General features: G+C 28.8%; 1 protein-coding gene across 1 annotated transcript; it reads right to left on the reverse strand.

The window, feature by feature from the left end:
* Nucleotides 1-21: 21 nt before the first annotated feature.
* On the reverse strand, nt 22-10,970 carry LOC107437954 (tRNA wybutosine-synthesizing protein 5). The gene is made up of 7 exons (XM_016050103.4): nt 10,544-10,970; nt 9,034-9,188; nt 6,903-6,978; nt 5,272-5,454; nt 2,862-2,949; nt 2,039-2,155; nt 22-338 (listed from the first exon to the last, which is right to left on the reverse strand). Exons 1-7 carry the CDS (start codon nt 10,613-10,615, stop codon nt 94-96), a joined length of 936 nt encoding a protein of 311 aa, XP_015905589.1. The 5' UTR covers nt 10,616-10,970; the 3' UTR covers nt 22-93.
* Between the last annotated feature and the right edge of the window lie 5,789 nt (nt 10,971-16,759).

Genomic DNA, 16,759 nt, shown 5'->3' on the forward strand with positions numbered 1-16,759 from the left:
GAATAATAGCAAACATTATAATAAAATAAAAAAAGAATATACATATTTATTCATTAAAATCATCTATACAAATTAAGAACTATTCCAACAGCATCATGTGTTTAACTTTTTCTCTATTTGGTTGATAAGTCTTAAAGAGTAAAAATGTTTATACTCCGGAGGAAGTTTCGATAACGAAACGAGAGCCCTGTCGAGAGATGTAAATGCTTGTTGGGCAGGAAGATGATCTTTATTCCCATAGGGATCTTTCTTATCATAGAGGGCAGGGTCCAACTCTTTCCAGAACACATTAACAGATATACCAAAGTCTAAATATGTCATATTATGAAACCATAATGCTATAAATTGGAAAAGAAAAAAAATGCATACCTATATTTAACAGGTCAACACAACATATTAAAAAAACATATACAGGATATCTGCTACATTTTAGATTTTCAAATCCATGACTAATTCCAAGAATTTTGACTTACCGAAGTTACTATTTTCTCCGACAAAAACACAACAATAAATTTAATAATTCTCCTTTATCTGCTTTAATGATCGGTTAATTTTCAAGAAAACGGTCATAGAAGTGCCATTTTGCCAAATGCACATATTTGATTAGTGCTGACATCTAGTTTAAAATAAACTAACTATCTACAATTACCTTAAAAATATCCTGGTACTACCATCTGGTGTGTAAAATGAGAAATAAAATGTTTTTCAGGCAAAGAAATGAATTAGTTTTATTCTTATTGGCGCATTACTACTGAACACTACAGCCCGGAAATTTCACGCTGGCCACTCTCAAAGCCCAATGGTAAAATTGCGGGCAACATGGCATCACATTGTTGCAGAACGCAATTCAGTTCTTGCAGAAAGGCAAAAGGATTTTTCTTTGAGAGTGTTAAAAGTTTGGGTTTCCTATTCTGTAGAATTTTTCAGGAAGTTTTTTTCTTTCTTTTATACTGCAGAATTAAACTCTAACGATACTTTTCTTGTTCATCAGTAAAGAAAGTAATGCTCCTGATTTTTTCTGTTCCCATTTGAGAATTTTAAAAAAAATTCACCAATTTCTTGGCTTGCTTCAGCTATAATTTTAAGTTCATAAAAAAAAAAAATTTCTGAAATCACTGAAGTTTAAAATATAATTCGCTCTAGAAATGATGTTCTTTTCTTCAGTTTTTGAAAGAACATTTTATATTTTAATATAATGTGACTGTGAGTGGGGATTTTGTTACAAATTGAGATATTCGGAACACTGTGAAATTGGGGAGATAAACTCCATTTTAAAAATGAGATTATTCTGCGACTTAAATCTATGACTTTCAATGATTTTCTTTTTAAAAAAAAAAATAGTGAAAGTCATGAAATTTCATGACAAATTTTGTTCAATACCGAAATCCTGAATTTCCAGGTGCGCGGATACCCTGTATATATGAAAAGTAGAGCATATGGTTTAAAAAAAAAAAGATAATAAGTTATTAAAAGATTATATTGTAATAGAACTTCTTTCCAGTGCAGTAGAAACTCAATTATTCGACACCTGATCACACGACTCTTTGGTTTCCTTCTGACATCCCTTACAAAACGAAGCACACATTTTAATACTCATTTTATCATTATTACCTATCACTGTTGTTAGAAATTAGGCAGCTAGAAAACAACATATAAAAGGAAAACAAAAAGGTGTCAATGTTTTTATAACAATATTGTATTGTTATTTATGTTTAAAAAAACACAGATATATTTTTTAAAATTTATTCTAGCCACTAGAAAAGATACCAAAGTGACAGGAAGATTTGAATTTTTTAGTGTATCCTTAGTCAGGAATGTCTTAAATAATCAAGGGTCTACTGTACTAGTTAGACAATTAGAAATAGTTTTGGCAAAAAAATTTTGTAGTGAACAATAACTAACAAAATAAATAAAGAACAATATTTTAAAAACATAATTTGAGAAGGCATAGTTTTACAGTCAAATCAAGAACAGATATAGTTTTTAATGGCATTATAATAAATAAAAAATAATTTTAAAAAAAGAAACATAAATTTACCTGGAATATATAAAATATCACCAGGACATAAACAACATTCATGCCTGGTTACATTCTCAAACTTGGGAAACTTGTTGAAATCAGGGTTTTCAATATCCATTACTTCAGATTTATCCCCTGAAAAAGACACTTAATTTTAAATTTGAAAATAAAAAAGTCGTATTTCCCTTTTCTATAAGCAATGTTTGTACAATGAATTTCATTACTTTTTTTTTGTTAATTTGATATTTAAAATAAATGTTAAAATAAAATAAATTTGTTAAAAATTAAAAAAGTAAGCAATTTGTTATAGAATATATATACATAAACATATAGACATACATATATATATACATACATAAACATATAGACATATATATATATACATACATAAACATATAGACATACATATATATACATACATTAACATATTATACATATACCTATATATATACATATATGTCATGTAAAATCGTTTGAAAAGTTGATCGTTGAAAAGCAGAGACACATAAAAGAAAAGAAAAACTATCGGAATTCTCTCATAAACTAAGTATGAATTCTGAGTAAATTGCCACAAGAAATAAATGTGATTTAACTCCGATAAATAAGACTAAGAAAAAAAAATTTAAGTATCAAGTACTCAATGTAAAAAAATTATATAGTGTTTAAAACCTATCCCTGAGATGAAATGAAAATAATCACTAAAACTTAAAGGTTAGAAAACGTAAATTTATCTGTAAATGAAAAATCATACGGGTAAAATGAGTCATCAGTTGAAAGATAAATGTGTAATTGTAAATATTTAAAACAGTAATACTATAAATATTTTAGGCTGTACAAATACCATTTAAGTATAAATTCAACGCATCAGTAGGAGGAAACAAAACAGCTTTCTTTTCACCTTTCACTTGAATAAGAGCATTATCCATAACCTTCGAAAAGAAAAAACTAGTTTAAGCTGAAATAGAACTAATAAATGATTATGATCACACATCATATAATAAAAGAGTTTTCATAACTTGTATTGCAACTAAATAAAAAAAATTAAGCAAGTGAATATTAAATATTTGCAATTAATATTTTTTTGAAACAAGATTCGAGCTCGGCTTAATTGCACTTTCAAAACATAAGAAAATAATTTTTATGAAATAAATTAGCAATTTCAAAAGAAATGAATAATTTTGTATATTATAAACTTCATTAATATACATATTTATGTATATGAATTTTTAGATTCCTGAAAAAAAATTATATGATTGACATTATAGTTAACAACAATTTGAATGTAAAAGCTACTTAAATCAATATTTTCTGCAAATGTTTGAAGAAAAAGTCAATGTAATTTAGCAAATTCAAAAAATTTGATTTCAACTTAAGGGAAATATTTTAAATAATAGGAATAATGAACAGATACAGCCTCATGCAAAGACTAGCAAGTGCGACTTAACTTTGCATGTAAATATGGATCATAGAAATTTTTAACAAATAACATTTTTAAAAAAAAAAGCTTGTAGTAATATCAACCAATTAAAAAAATTATAAATGCATAAATTTTTGAAAATTTTGTTCCATCTTTGGAAGCTAAGCACTTGAAAGTAAAATGTTATCAGACTTCGCAGAATAATTTTTCTTTTCGGATAGTCCATAAGAGAAATCAATGCAATGCAGTTTAAATCTTATTCAGCCTATGAATTTTTTTTTTTTTTAAAAAAAGCTAGTGCAAATTTAAATTTTTTTAAAAGAGATATGCCATTTAACAATATTCTTAAGCAGCGTTGGTTGATTTAAATCACGATTTCAATCAGCTTGATTTAAATCACAATTTCAATCAGCTTGATTTAAATCACGATTTAGATTAACTGATTTTCTTTTATATATATATTGATTTAAAAAGTTAAAAAACAGTGTTTTAAATTATTGATACTTTTATTATTTTTTTTCTTAGTTTTAAAATTTATTTTAAATAAATTGCTGCATTAATTTTAAAATTTATTATTGCTGCATTAATTAATTTTAGCTAACAAAATTACTTTCTTTTTTGGTATGTGTTAAATTCCAACACATTTGAAATTACATTTTTAAAAATCTTCTGATTCTTGAGATTGAAAGTACAGATTAAAGTAAACATTTAAGTATTTTTTTTCTCATAACATGTTTACAGTATTTTTGACATTATCAGATTTTCTATAAAGAAATTTTGTGAAAAATATTTCAATGAGTACATAGATTTGAAAAAAAAATTTTTTTAGCTTATCTATTTTGATATAGGATTAAAAAATGAATATTTTAATAAAAAAATATATAGATTAAATATTGATTTATTTTTTGATGAATTACTACATTTATAAACACAATCTGTTACATTTACTCTGTCATTTTAAAAATAGAGAGAAAAAAAAAAAGAAACCACGATTTTAAATTAAAATTATGGTTTGGTAATTCAAACTTAGTTTTAATAGTTTAAGTATTCTTTAAATTCTCTATTTCATCTAGTCTTTAAATTTCAATCATGCATTTGTTTCAAAATGGTTGCTATGCATTCAAAAGCTATGTATTATAATGAAAAATTGCTTTAGGTAGTTAGAGGTTCTGAAATATTCTTATAATATAGTTTTAATATTAATTTAATTTTGATTAAACATTAATAAAGTTTTTTTAGTCATAAATCGAAGTTCTTACAGTGTATTTGAATAAAAATCAAAAACTCTGATTTAAATCAAAAAATCCGATTTTATTTATTTTTTTTTTAAAGTCACGAACCATGTTCTTAAGTCTACTACGATAATTTTTCCACATTTTTTTTTACAAATACTGTAACAGTTTATTGTAATATTTTTTTTTTAAAAAGAAAAAAAAAACTGTCTAGTTGAGCCCAATATTAACATAAAATTGTGATCATGAAAATGCAAGGATTATTAAACTTCTCTTTGAAATTAATATAAATGTCTTCAAAATAATAAAGTGATTTTTATGAGGACATGCTGCAACAAATAGTACAATAACGGATGAAAGAAGGAAGCCTTTCAATAACCATTTGAGAATTGTATTTGACCCCTGGAGATAGGATGTAACGACATAATTTATAAATTTTATAAAGAATTCATACTTTCCTCAATATTTTTAAACGATTTTGATTACGTTCAGAAGGGAAAATGTCCTTGACGTTAATAAAACTTGTATTACTATGTTTCTATTATATTACAATTCATAAATGCAAACACAGACGAACTAAAAAGTTAGAAACAAGTTCTTACATCATAATGCGTCCAAACAGACAATCCCTCAGAGGCTATTCGAAAAACACTAGAAAAAATTTTACTTTCTGGAACAAAGAATGGAAAAACTAGGTCATCAGCTACAGATGGAAATTGTGATTTAATATCAGCAACATCTTTCCTTGCATCCTTTCCAACTGATCTCAAATAGTAATATTCCCACTGTAAATTTTTAAATTCATATTAATAAAGCAAGTGAATAATATAAAAAGTGAAAACAGCTCATTTTGAATTGAAATTGATAAAAGATTTTGCAAGATAATTAAGAATTTAATGATAAAACAATTCTTTTTCATAAATTTCTCATTTGATTCAAGTGCAAGACAAACATACAAATTCGCCCGCCATAAATTTTTAAGAATCATATTAATACAGTAAGGAAATAATAAAGTGTAAAAATAGTTTACTTATATGAAAAAAATATTGAATTGAAATTGATAAATGAATTTAAAAAGCTGTCATCAGAAATTTAAAATTTAATATTGAAATAAAATATTTTTTGTCATAAACGTAAAACTTCTCATTTTATTCAATCATTAATTTTTCCAAATTAATTTCTATGAATGAAAGTTTTGCATTCAATTCAAGTGCAAGACAAAATAATACAAATTTATCTATTATGAAGACTATGATTAAGAAGTCAAACATTTTTACAGACTTTAACACAAGATTCACAAAAAAAATTTTTGCATTCCTTTAAATTTTACAAATTATTTTTCATTTTTGACAGACAGAAAATTAGACTAAATTTAAAGCACACAACTTTAAAAGCTATATGACAAAGATTATTTCTAACCATTACTCTATACCCTTAAAGAGACTTGAAAGATTATAAATCATTAGTGTTTACCAATTTTTTTTAAGATTATATTAAATTTTAACAAAAAAAATTATTCTCTACCTTAAGAAACATTTTCCCATGATCAAAAAGACAGATTTATAATAGTATAAGTAATAAAATTTTTCTCAAATAGACAAAGTTTTCGAATCAGATTAGTATTTTTATTTATTTATTTATTTTAACTATAAATAAATAAAATGAATATATATATTTTTGAATGACAAATCAATTAAATTTCATAATTTTTATGTAGACATAAAAAAAAATTATTAATAAAATTTTTCTATTAAAAAAGTTAAGTTAACATTCATTTAAAATAAACACTAAATAGCCATGATATTTAACTCCATTTAATAATTAAGCATCACACATAAATATTCGACAAAAGCTCGAGAAAGAAGAAAGCAAAAAAACAACAAAAAAACTTGCATTATACTACATTTCAGTGAATTTATATTTAGCTATTTACCATACCAATAATTTTACCAAATAGTTTCATATTTTTTGCATCATGAATGGTAATTATTTTGTTTCTAATTACAACCTAGTTACTTTCTGCAAAAATTTTTTTTATTTTATCTCACTAATTAAATATTAAATCAAAGAAATAATAAGTGAAATTGAATAATTAAAAGAGCCAAAATATTAATTAACTTAGGAAAATGTTGAAATGAAGCAAAGGGTAAATTTCTATTAAAAAAATTATTAAATGGAGTGAAATACTTTTTTACAACCAGAATAACAAAATTTTTAGATGCAAAAAACTTGCTTTAGAAGTGAAATAATGACCTTCCTCCTGTTCTTTACGAGAAGCTCTTCGAAGAAGCTCTCTGAATGGTAATGTTCTAAACACAAAATAAATAAATCATTAAATATACTTTGATTTTTAAGAAAATGATTCAAAATGGCTTCAATTAAATATAAAATGAAAGATTGAAAGATAAGATACTTTAACCCCTTAACGCACAGATTTTTTGAAAAAAACCGGTCAAAGAAATCAATTTCTTTTTTTTTAATGTAAAAAAACACACTTTAAAACATTGTCTTGGCAAAAAAAATAAAATAAAAATACAAAATTAATCAAAATATTTATTTTAATTTAAGGCTATATTTTATTCTTGAATAAATAAGTGTTATAGCTTACAATCCTATGTAAATGATAAATATCAATAAAACGATTTTTTTCTTTGCTTTCACATTGTTATTTTCAATTCTCCATTATATTCAAGTGTGAAAAATTATAGAAGCATAAAATACAATGCTGCTTGAATTATCTCGAGTGTGCATAGTTTGGCCTGTTTAGCGCGCTCGATTTAACTCGAGTGCACAAGTTATGGGGTTAAAATTTTTTTTATTAGAATAGAACGAACAGTATTGAATTATTATTTAAAAATTAAGAAAAATAAATTTAAAAATAACTACTTATGCCACAGCTAACATAGAAATTGTCATAGTTAAAATTCTGAATAGGAAAACTAATATTTAAAATAACAACACAATTAAAAATAAAAAGAAATTTAAAGTTATCCAGTTTACCAGTTTCAGTAATTAAAAACACAGATTACAAGCAGTAAGCCACTATACACAAATAAAATGCATCTGACATGAATGTTTTTATTCATTTATTGTTTTTTGAAGTTAAAGATAATTTATAAACATTGTATTAAAATACAATACCAACGTTGAGATTCAAAAAAAAGTGGACATTAACTCTTTACAGTAAAATAATGAGTAAAGCTTATCATTGGTTTATCATACCATAGAATATAGTGGCAAGCTATATATAAATAAAAAAATTCCCTGTGTTTTCCCTGTACATATAATACACAATATATTGAGAAGAAACACAATTACAGCGCTCTTATGTAAGTTATATTGGACTAACTATACTAGTTATAATTGCTGGAAAAACTTAAGAGAAAACAGCTGAACATACTTAAATAATTCTCTATTAAATGAAATAATTTAGTACAGTTGGAATATCATCCTTAAATATCCCATAGATTACGCATTGAATGGTCACCATTTTTTAACAGGTGAAAACACGAAACAAAATCCCCTGTATTTTCACAGGTTTTAAGCTAAAATCAAAATTCCCTGCATTTTTCCTACTATTTTTGGTGGTTTTAAAATTCTCAGTATTTTCCAGGCTTTCCCTATACAGTGACAATCCTGTAAATTTTGTTTAAAATTTAAAGCAGTACTTTAATCTAACACAGTGCTTCCCAAAGTGTGATATGCGTACCCCCAACGGTACGAGAACAGCTTATGATAAATATCTTGCAAGAAACGGAAATATCAAAAACTTTCATTTAAAAACAAAGTTAGCCATGAAAATGTATGATTACGTATTTTTCTATTGGCTACTTTTTTCTGAGTTAACAGTTAATAATTAGTGGTGTCAACAGCCAGTTGTGATTTTTAACTTTTGTGCAATGTTTTTCTAGTAAAAAATACATTCATTTTTTTATTAGTGGCACACAGCGTTACGAAAAATTTAGAAAGGGTACACAAAAGTCATAAGTTTGGGAAACACTGATCTAACAGATTTGAATCCAGTAACTTATTTTAAATTTTATGAATTTTTCATTATTAAATTGTAAATTTGATTCCATAAGTTAATGTAAACAATCTTCTTATCGCATGCCCTATAAAAAAATTATCCTGTTGCTTGGTACTAAAAACAAGTTGAAAAAGCATTATTAAAACTTTCTTTTTTTCTTTTAACATTATTATTACAATTGTTTTTATTTTTAAAAATTAAAAAAGCCAAAATAAAACTTATGAGTTGAGGGTAATAGGTGAGTCAATAGTTGAATACAAAATTTTAAAAAGAAATATATTTGGTTATTAAAATTATACAAATTTGAAAATAAACTAAAAATAGCTGTAAAACATACTTGTATACAAAGTTCTTTTTTAAAAAGTCTAATCTCTGGAATTCAGATACATGAATTTTAACTTCTTCATTTCCTAAATGCTCCGTAAGATAATCTATGGTCCATTTTTGTGCGCTAAGTCCAATATCAGCTCCTCGATAGACAAAAGGTACATGCTACAAAAAATATTTATGATTAGTAAATACCAAAGTATTTTGAATATTGAAAACTTAAACTAATACATAGAAAATATAAAAATATTGTGTTATAGCAAGATGTAAATAAGAAAACAGCCCTTAAATTATTTTTTTAATATTTATGAAACAATAAACTAAGAACAGTAATTATATCAAATTATATTTTTACAGAACTTTATTACATGCGAAATATTAGCTATCTATATCCAAAAAATAAAAATAAAACAAAGTTGCTCTTATACGTATGAAAACAGTATTCTCAAGTAAAACACTTACATAAGTATTTGTTAAAACACTACATACGTGAACATAATTTATTGAAGGTTAAAAATACAAATGTCACGAAACAAAGAGCAAAAATTTCAACCATGATAAATTTTACGGTATGCTTATACATGTGGGTATCGAAGAAACATTATTCAATAATGGTAATTAAATAGTTTTAAAGTCAAGAGTCGCCGCAGCTGGCGGCCGCAATAGTCCAGACTTTTGATGTTATCTGAAAATCCATGGACACGAAAACAACGACAAATAGTTTTATATAATGAAAATTAGAAAAACATTGATAAAAATTTTTTTGATTATTAAGATTTTTTATTTAAAAGTTTCAGACATTTGCTAAATTCAAGTTGTCAAATATAAAGTAGTGTATAATTAGTATTTAAGCCAAATATAAAGCAGGTTTCAAAAAAAGTAAATAAATCAAATCAAAAAATCAGTTGCAGATTACTAACTTTTATGGAACACAGAGATTATTACCTTATTTAACCCTTACAATGTCTAAACACATAAAACTGTGTAATAAAAGATTTCTATACAAAATTGTCCAGAAACATAACTCTCAGTCAATTAATTCTTATAACTTATAAAGGACAGAGATAGCCTGGTTAGTAGGGCACTGGGCTCATGTCCAAGAGGTTGTGGATTCGATCCCCGACGGTCGAAGACTTCTCGTGTAGTAAATGTGACTGAAGCACGTTAAGTCCTCCATGTTCCCATAACAAATCATGCCTCTGTGGGTACTGATTCAGAAGTTTCCTTGTCTTCTGGATTGGTTCAAAATTTCAAGGCTGCATAGTTGAACATTGGTAGTCGTGAATCCAAAATTAGGTCGGCTGTTCAATGGCGGTTGTAAAATAAAAAGATAAGTAACTTAGATACATCTCACATTAACTATAAATATATCACTGCCTTTCTCTAGAAATTAAGTAAGCTATTTTTGATGTCACTATCACCTTAATAATTTAAATTATAATGTTGTTGAGAGTATAGAAAAGTACGTATACAAATATTGAACAGTTTGATAAAATATTTTGGATAAAATACAAACATACTTGCGAAATTAAATCAAAGGCTTGGTTCTGCTCGAAAATCAAAGGAATTTCTTTAGACCTACAGTTATACATACTAAGTATAAAGGAGAACTTAAATTTTTAAGTTTTTAAAATTGATACAACAGAAAATATCAGAGATTATTAAAACTTCATTTATAAAACTATCTGAAATATATGCCTGTGTTAATAAGTACGGTTTTGACTTTCTGTTTCTGCCCCTTCAAAAAACTACCATTTTTTACTCTTGTTTCAATATTCACACCGCTTCGGTGAGCTTCGAAATGCGCCTTAAGAAAATCCACATAGCACAAAGGCGAGTTTACAAAATGGAGAAAGCTCAAAATGCACTTTTACGAAATGGGCACAGCTTAAAATGCGTGTTTACGAGAATGGTTGTCATTGATGTTGTTGTAATTGTAGTTCATTTACGTCGCACTAGAGCTGCACAATGGGCTATTGGTGATGGTCTGGGAAGCACCCTTGAGGATGATCCGAAGACATGTCATCACAATTTTGATCCAATTGATTTTGATGTCATCACAATTTTGAATCAGAGTGGATGGCACCCCTGCTTTGATAGTTCGTGAGCGCGTAGTCGATCACTTTACGGTAGAATAGTTTAACGAGGACCGATACCTCGCACCCTCAGTCCCTACCCATGATGATCGAAGTGGTCACCCACCCGCACACTGACCGCTGCCAGTCATGCTTAACTTCGGTGATCTGCTGGGAACCGTGTCTTAACGATCAGTTCACTGAGCTGTCAACGATTAGCCCGACGAACTGCTCACGAAGTCGAGCACTTTACGGTAGAACTGTTTAACGAGGACCGATACCACGCATGCTCGGTCCTTACGCAACCTGCTTAAAGTAGTCGCCAGACCGCTTACTGACCACAGTTAGTCATGCTCGACTTTGTTGCTTTACTGGGAGCCGTGTCCTTACTGCGGGACACATTTGGAATGAAATATATATGTCTGTGATAACTTATCTCTTGACCCAATTATCAATCAAATTATGCTGTTGTTGTTGCTAATTCCCATCTGGTCTGACGGGGTCAGACCAGATCAATAAATCCGTTAACATTAAGAAAATCCGAAACCAGAATGGGAGAGGAATGAATGTCGCTCCAGTCCAGCCCTAAACAGTTCAAGATGTGCTCAGGAGATGCCTGGCTTTGTTGGCATTTAGGGCAAAGAGGAAAGATCATTTGATTAGTAGAAAATGTGAGGCTTTTCAGGTGTCCACTGGCCAGTCGAGATAAGCAAGTGTTGGTTTGCCTGTCACCAGGAAGAGATAGAGAGAGTCCTGGTCATCAAATTATTCTTTGCCAGTATTGTAATTTGTGCAGTAATACTTCAGTTAATTTTTTAAGAAATTTTCCGGCTTTACTCGCTTCTTTTTCTACTTACCAATAATTTTTCTTTGCCTCAAAATACATATTTCTCTCGAAAACAATTATTATTCGATATATTTTATAGTGCGGCTTTGAAGAGAGCTCCTCCAGATTAAAAGTCTAGGGCTGTCTGCTGCTATGGTAACAAGCGTGAGCACATTTCTAATGGGGGTGAAATGGAGGAAGGAAGGTGTCCATTTGTTTACTCACGACGATCTATGCCAAGATTAAGACAAAACTATTGTAAATTGAATCGAAACTCACATATAAATCAATTCGATACATTATAGTTTACATATAATAGATGAGCAACCTATCTTAGGAGTAAATTTGAGACAGTAATGCTCACCTTCGTATTCTAGACATTTTAAACGAAATTCGAAATACAATAAATTTGCGAAGCAAGTTTTAAGATAAATTCGTTTTGGTGAAGGGTTTTTATTTATTTATTATTTAAAAATCAATGTATTACACAAAATGATAAAAAAAAAACCTCCCAGCATAAACTATCCGGGCAGACAGAATTATTCCATCCATTAGAATAACTGCAGACTTCTATTTTAATGCTAATAAATACAAATAAGTATACTGTATACAAATATTAGATATTTCTACAAATAGTCGAGTAAATAGGACAGCCAACTTTCAGTGCTTTTTTGGGAGAATTAATTTTAGTGGTACCTATATTTATGCTTCAATGCATGGTTCTTTACTTTGTAAGTTTGATTTAAAGATATTTTCCACACCTTTACATATAAATAATTCCAAAGTTCCTATCAAATGCCACTCTATTCTAGCTCTCTTGTTCCATTTCATTCTTACAAATGCCTCGCCAGTCTTGACAGATATAACGCAAACTCAGCTTAACAAATTATTAGTCTGCCAGACTGAAATGCTAAGAAACATAGCAAACACCAGATGGTTCGAAAGAAACGACAGCGTACACCTCAAAATAGATGCAATAGACAAACATATAGCGAAATTAAATATCAAATTCTGTAAAAAAGCCATCTCTTGCTCTAGCAGCAAATTTCAATGAAATATTCCTGTATGAAAATTTAACTGAAGGCAAGAGACTAGTAGCAGGATACTACTGCGTCATATTCCAGACATTAATAGCATATACATAACCTCATTTTCATCATACCAACTTAACTAAAGTTATACCTCATATTTTTATATTATGGTTTTATTTGCATATAACTACACAGTCAGAACTCAATGATCCACATGAATACTTCATTTGCATTTCACCATCTCATCGATAAGCACCACAAAGTTAAAGTTAAAGATCTACGGGCAAATTAAAGATTAATGGAAAAAGGGCCGCAAGCGGCCTCAGGTGCCTACATATTTAATACAATTCAGTCCACTAGCTCCTTCGCTATCTTATCATCTTTGCCGTCGTTGAACATCGGATCAAATTTTTTGGGTTTACGACTGCTAATGTTCATGTCTGTAACCTTGTAATTTTGAACCCAATCCTGAGGACAAAGGAACTCCTGGATTTAGTATAGGGAGTAGTTTGCCTCCGTGGAGAACTTTTTGATGGCACTAACCCGCATTTGCGAGACCATTAGAGGAAGACCATCAGAATCTCTCATGGTTAACTTGACGGCATGGGGACTCTAACCCATGAACCGTCTACCACTGAGGATATTTTACGTCAGCACTGTGGTTGGTGCAAGCCGGATGCGTTCGTATCGACCAGCCATCGCTGAGATTCGAACCCGGCTTACCTTATTTGAAGGTGAACGTTCTATCCCCTGAGTCATCGCTGCTCTTAATATGCTTATAATAATTATAGCTTAAATTATTTACGTAAGCTTCTTACCCTTCTCAATTATTCAATTTCGATGAAAGGGCAGATAGCCCTGTGGCGTAACTACCACTACGATTATTAAGTAACTACCACTAGTATATGAAACATATTAACTTGTCTAATCACGGTGAGGTACCCTTTGATAGTTGAAGGTTGACATTGGTGACCAGCGAACGTAATATGAACACGCCTACTTCGATTCATGGTACACAGTGAATAGCTGACTTTCTATTTGGGGCTGCGTGATCGTCCTCCTCGCGCTGTTACTTTTCAGTCTCATTTACATACAGCGGGACCATGCACACACTCGACTGCTAATAGAAACTCAGGAGTGACCACACACACAATTGTGAACTTAATACAACTCTCACGAAAAACGCTCAAAACTCAGTGAAAATACAGCTCTCACCACAGATGCTCAAAATCCGGTGAACTTAATACAGCTCTCCCGGTCTTTCGCAAATACGGCAACTAGTGATATCCGTTAATCGAATTCTATCCCTGATATAATTTTCGTGGGGGAGTATTGTAGCGTAACTACCACTACGATTAATAAGCATCAGTTCACTAATATATAATACATGCTAATTCATAACAATCTTGAGGAACCTATAGATAAAGGTTGGTATTGTCTTTTACTACTCTGCACACTCTATGTTTAAATTCATTCTAGCCCTCTCGTGGTCAGGCTTTAAAATGTTTGCAAAATTGTAGTACGTTCACCAGGAGTCGGTACTTGGCTCTACCTTCTCTGAAGAAGTGTTCAATTCGGCGCGGGAGTAAGAGGAGAAAAGTCTCCGCGCTTGAAATTGAGACAACCCTTAATGGGCGCCAAACGCAAACAGTTACTTCTTTTTCAGTCACTTACTTCGCTTTATCATCTGCTATTATAACATTCGTTACTTTAGCTAATTGAATAGTAATTGCAGCAAAATATCTCGAAAAGGGTAAACTATTCACTCAAAAGTGAGAAATGTCAAATTTATGAAATATTTAATGTTAAAAAAATGCGCATTAAGATTGAGAAATAAATATTTTTGTGATACGATCGCCAAATAGCAATCTTGTTCAGGATTGTTCACATTCTTCTCCCAAAATAGCGAAAATATTACCCCCCCCCATACCACGTGATGAAGGCGGAGTCAAGTGCCAACTCCTGGTGAACGAACTATAAAGATCTTTATTTTTTAAATATCTATCATTCTATAAAATAATTTGCATAAAAGCGTAGCAGTTGTCAGCCCCTGAATAGTTTTTTTCTTCTTTTTTATTTAACTTCTTTCCATCATTTCAGAACAATGAGAAATCCTGCTTTTGTTTCGCAATCTTTTTCTTTTGTCACACTCTCAACACATTGAAGACAGCTGACATATATGACAGAAATTGATTATATAATTTCATGTCTTTTTCGCAGGTGAAATATCATCGGCTGAATTCGATATCGCAAGAATTTTCTCAAAAGTGTCAGAATATTCATTAATTAATATGTAAAAGCATTAATTAAGAAAAATATTCATTCTTTCTATCTTAATGTGCAGTTTTTACAACTTTCTTTTTCAAATTTTTTTTTTTAATATTTCTTGACCTTTTTATCCAGGAAACTACTGCTTACGAACGAACTCCTCCAGTGTTTGTTTGTGTTAATTAATGTAATTTGAATTTGTATAGTAATACCTATTTTAATAAATTTTTGTAATACATTTGGCTAAATGAGTACAGAATTTTTAAAAAGCCAGACGATATTTTCGCAATGCATTCTTTATTGGTTATTTGTTTATTTATTTTTAAACTTTAAGGAAGAACTAGCTCATAAAAAATAACGAACTAAAAAATCACGATAGACAAAAAAGTTTAGGTCAAAAGCTGTGAGCACTAATTTTGGTTAAGGTCCCAGATTACTATTTTAATATCAATTTTTGAGCAAATAATCAAATTTCAGAATCTATATAAATAAAGCAGAATGTTTGTAGGCATGTGCGTATACCTTATCCAATTCTTAACTGTGCCGCACCAAATGCGGGGTACAATCAGCAAAAAAAAAAAAAAAAATAAAAATAAAAACATCAGTCTTATATACATATCAACTAAAGCATTTGGGTTTGGGGGACCGCCAATAAATTTCGAAAACGAGAAAGAATGTTTTTGAACATCGTATTGCAAAAAATAAGACGATAAACTTGAAACTACGTTGATCATCGTACGAAATAACAGCACTAGATTTCGTAAACTTAGCTTAAACATTCATAGAGATATAAACATTTAAAAAAAGAAAACACTTTTTTAGTACTTCCGTTGCTTTTTTGCTATTACTGCAGAAATGTTTAATGAAATTAAATAAAATTTTTAGAGTTTATGTTTTACTTCACATATTCTATTTCTTAATACCATCTCATTTTGTTGTCCAGACCATCATTTTAAGGTATTATCATTTATTATGAAATTTTGTTTTATGATACAAATGAAATTTGTGGAAAACCCCTTATCAATTAGAGCTTTCAATAAAAAAGTACAAAAACTTCTTAGAAATTTTCTAGAAACGCTTTACATTTTCAAGATTCTAAACAAAATTATAAATTCCGCGCGTGCGCAGTTGGAAAGGATTACTTTAAATATTCATATCGTGTACAATTTTTGCGAATTGTTTTTAAATTATAAAATAATATTTTTGTTATTAATTACAAATTATTCTAAAAAAGTTCTTTATTTTTATTGAATATTTCTGCAGTTATAGTATAAAAAAAGTAAGCAAAAAATTAGTTTTTTATAAAAATGTTAATATCCCCATGAATATTAAAGCTAGGTTTACGAAATTTTGTGCAATTATATCATAAGATAATCAACGTAATTGAAATGAGTTACAAGCCTATCGTATATATATATATATAGTAAGTGAATACTATGAGTTATTTAACATGTTTGAAAAAATAAACTTAGAATAGTTTAAAAACGCAATCTAGAATGATTGCATTTAATAATACAAGAATTCATATGTTATTAT

This window comes from Parasteatoda tepidariorum, chromosome 9, assembly GCF_043381705.1.
Source record: "Parasteatoda tepidariorum isolate YZ-2023 chromosome 9, CAS_Ptep_4.0, whole genome shotgun sequence".
NCBI lineage: Eukaryota > Metazoa > Arthropoda > Arachnida > Araneae > Theridiidae > Parasteatoda > Parasteatoda tepidariorum.

Coding starts and splice junctions, on each gene's coding strand:
- LOC107437954 (XM_016050103.4), bottom strand. CDS start 10,615: ATGTATAACTGTAGGTCTAAAGAAATTCCTTTGATTTTCGAGCAGAAC. Junction 6,979..9,033: donor AAAAAGAACTTTGTATACAA/GTATGTTTTACA, acceptor TTTTGTGTTTAG/AACATTACCATTCAGAGAGC. Junction 339..2,038: donor TGATATTTTATATATTCCAG/GTAAATTTATGT, acceptor TCCAATTTATAG/CATTATGGTTTCATAATATG.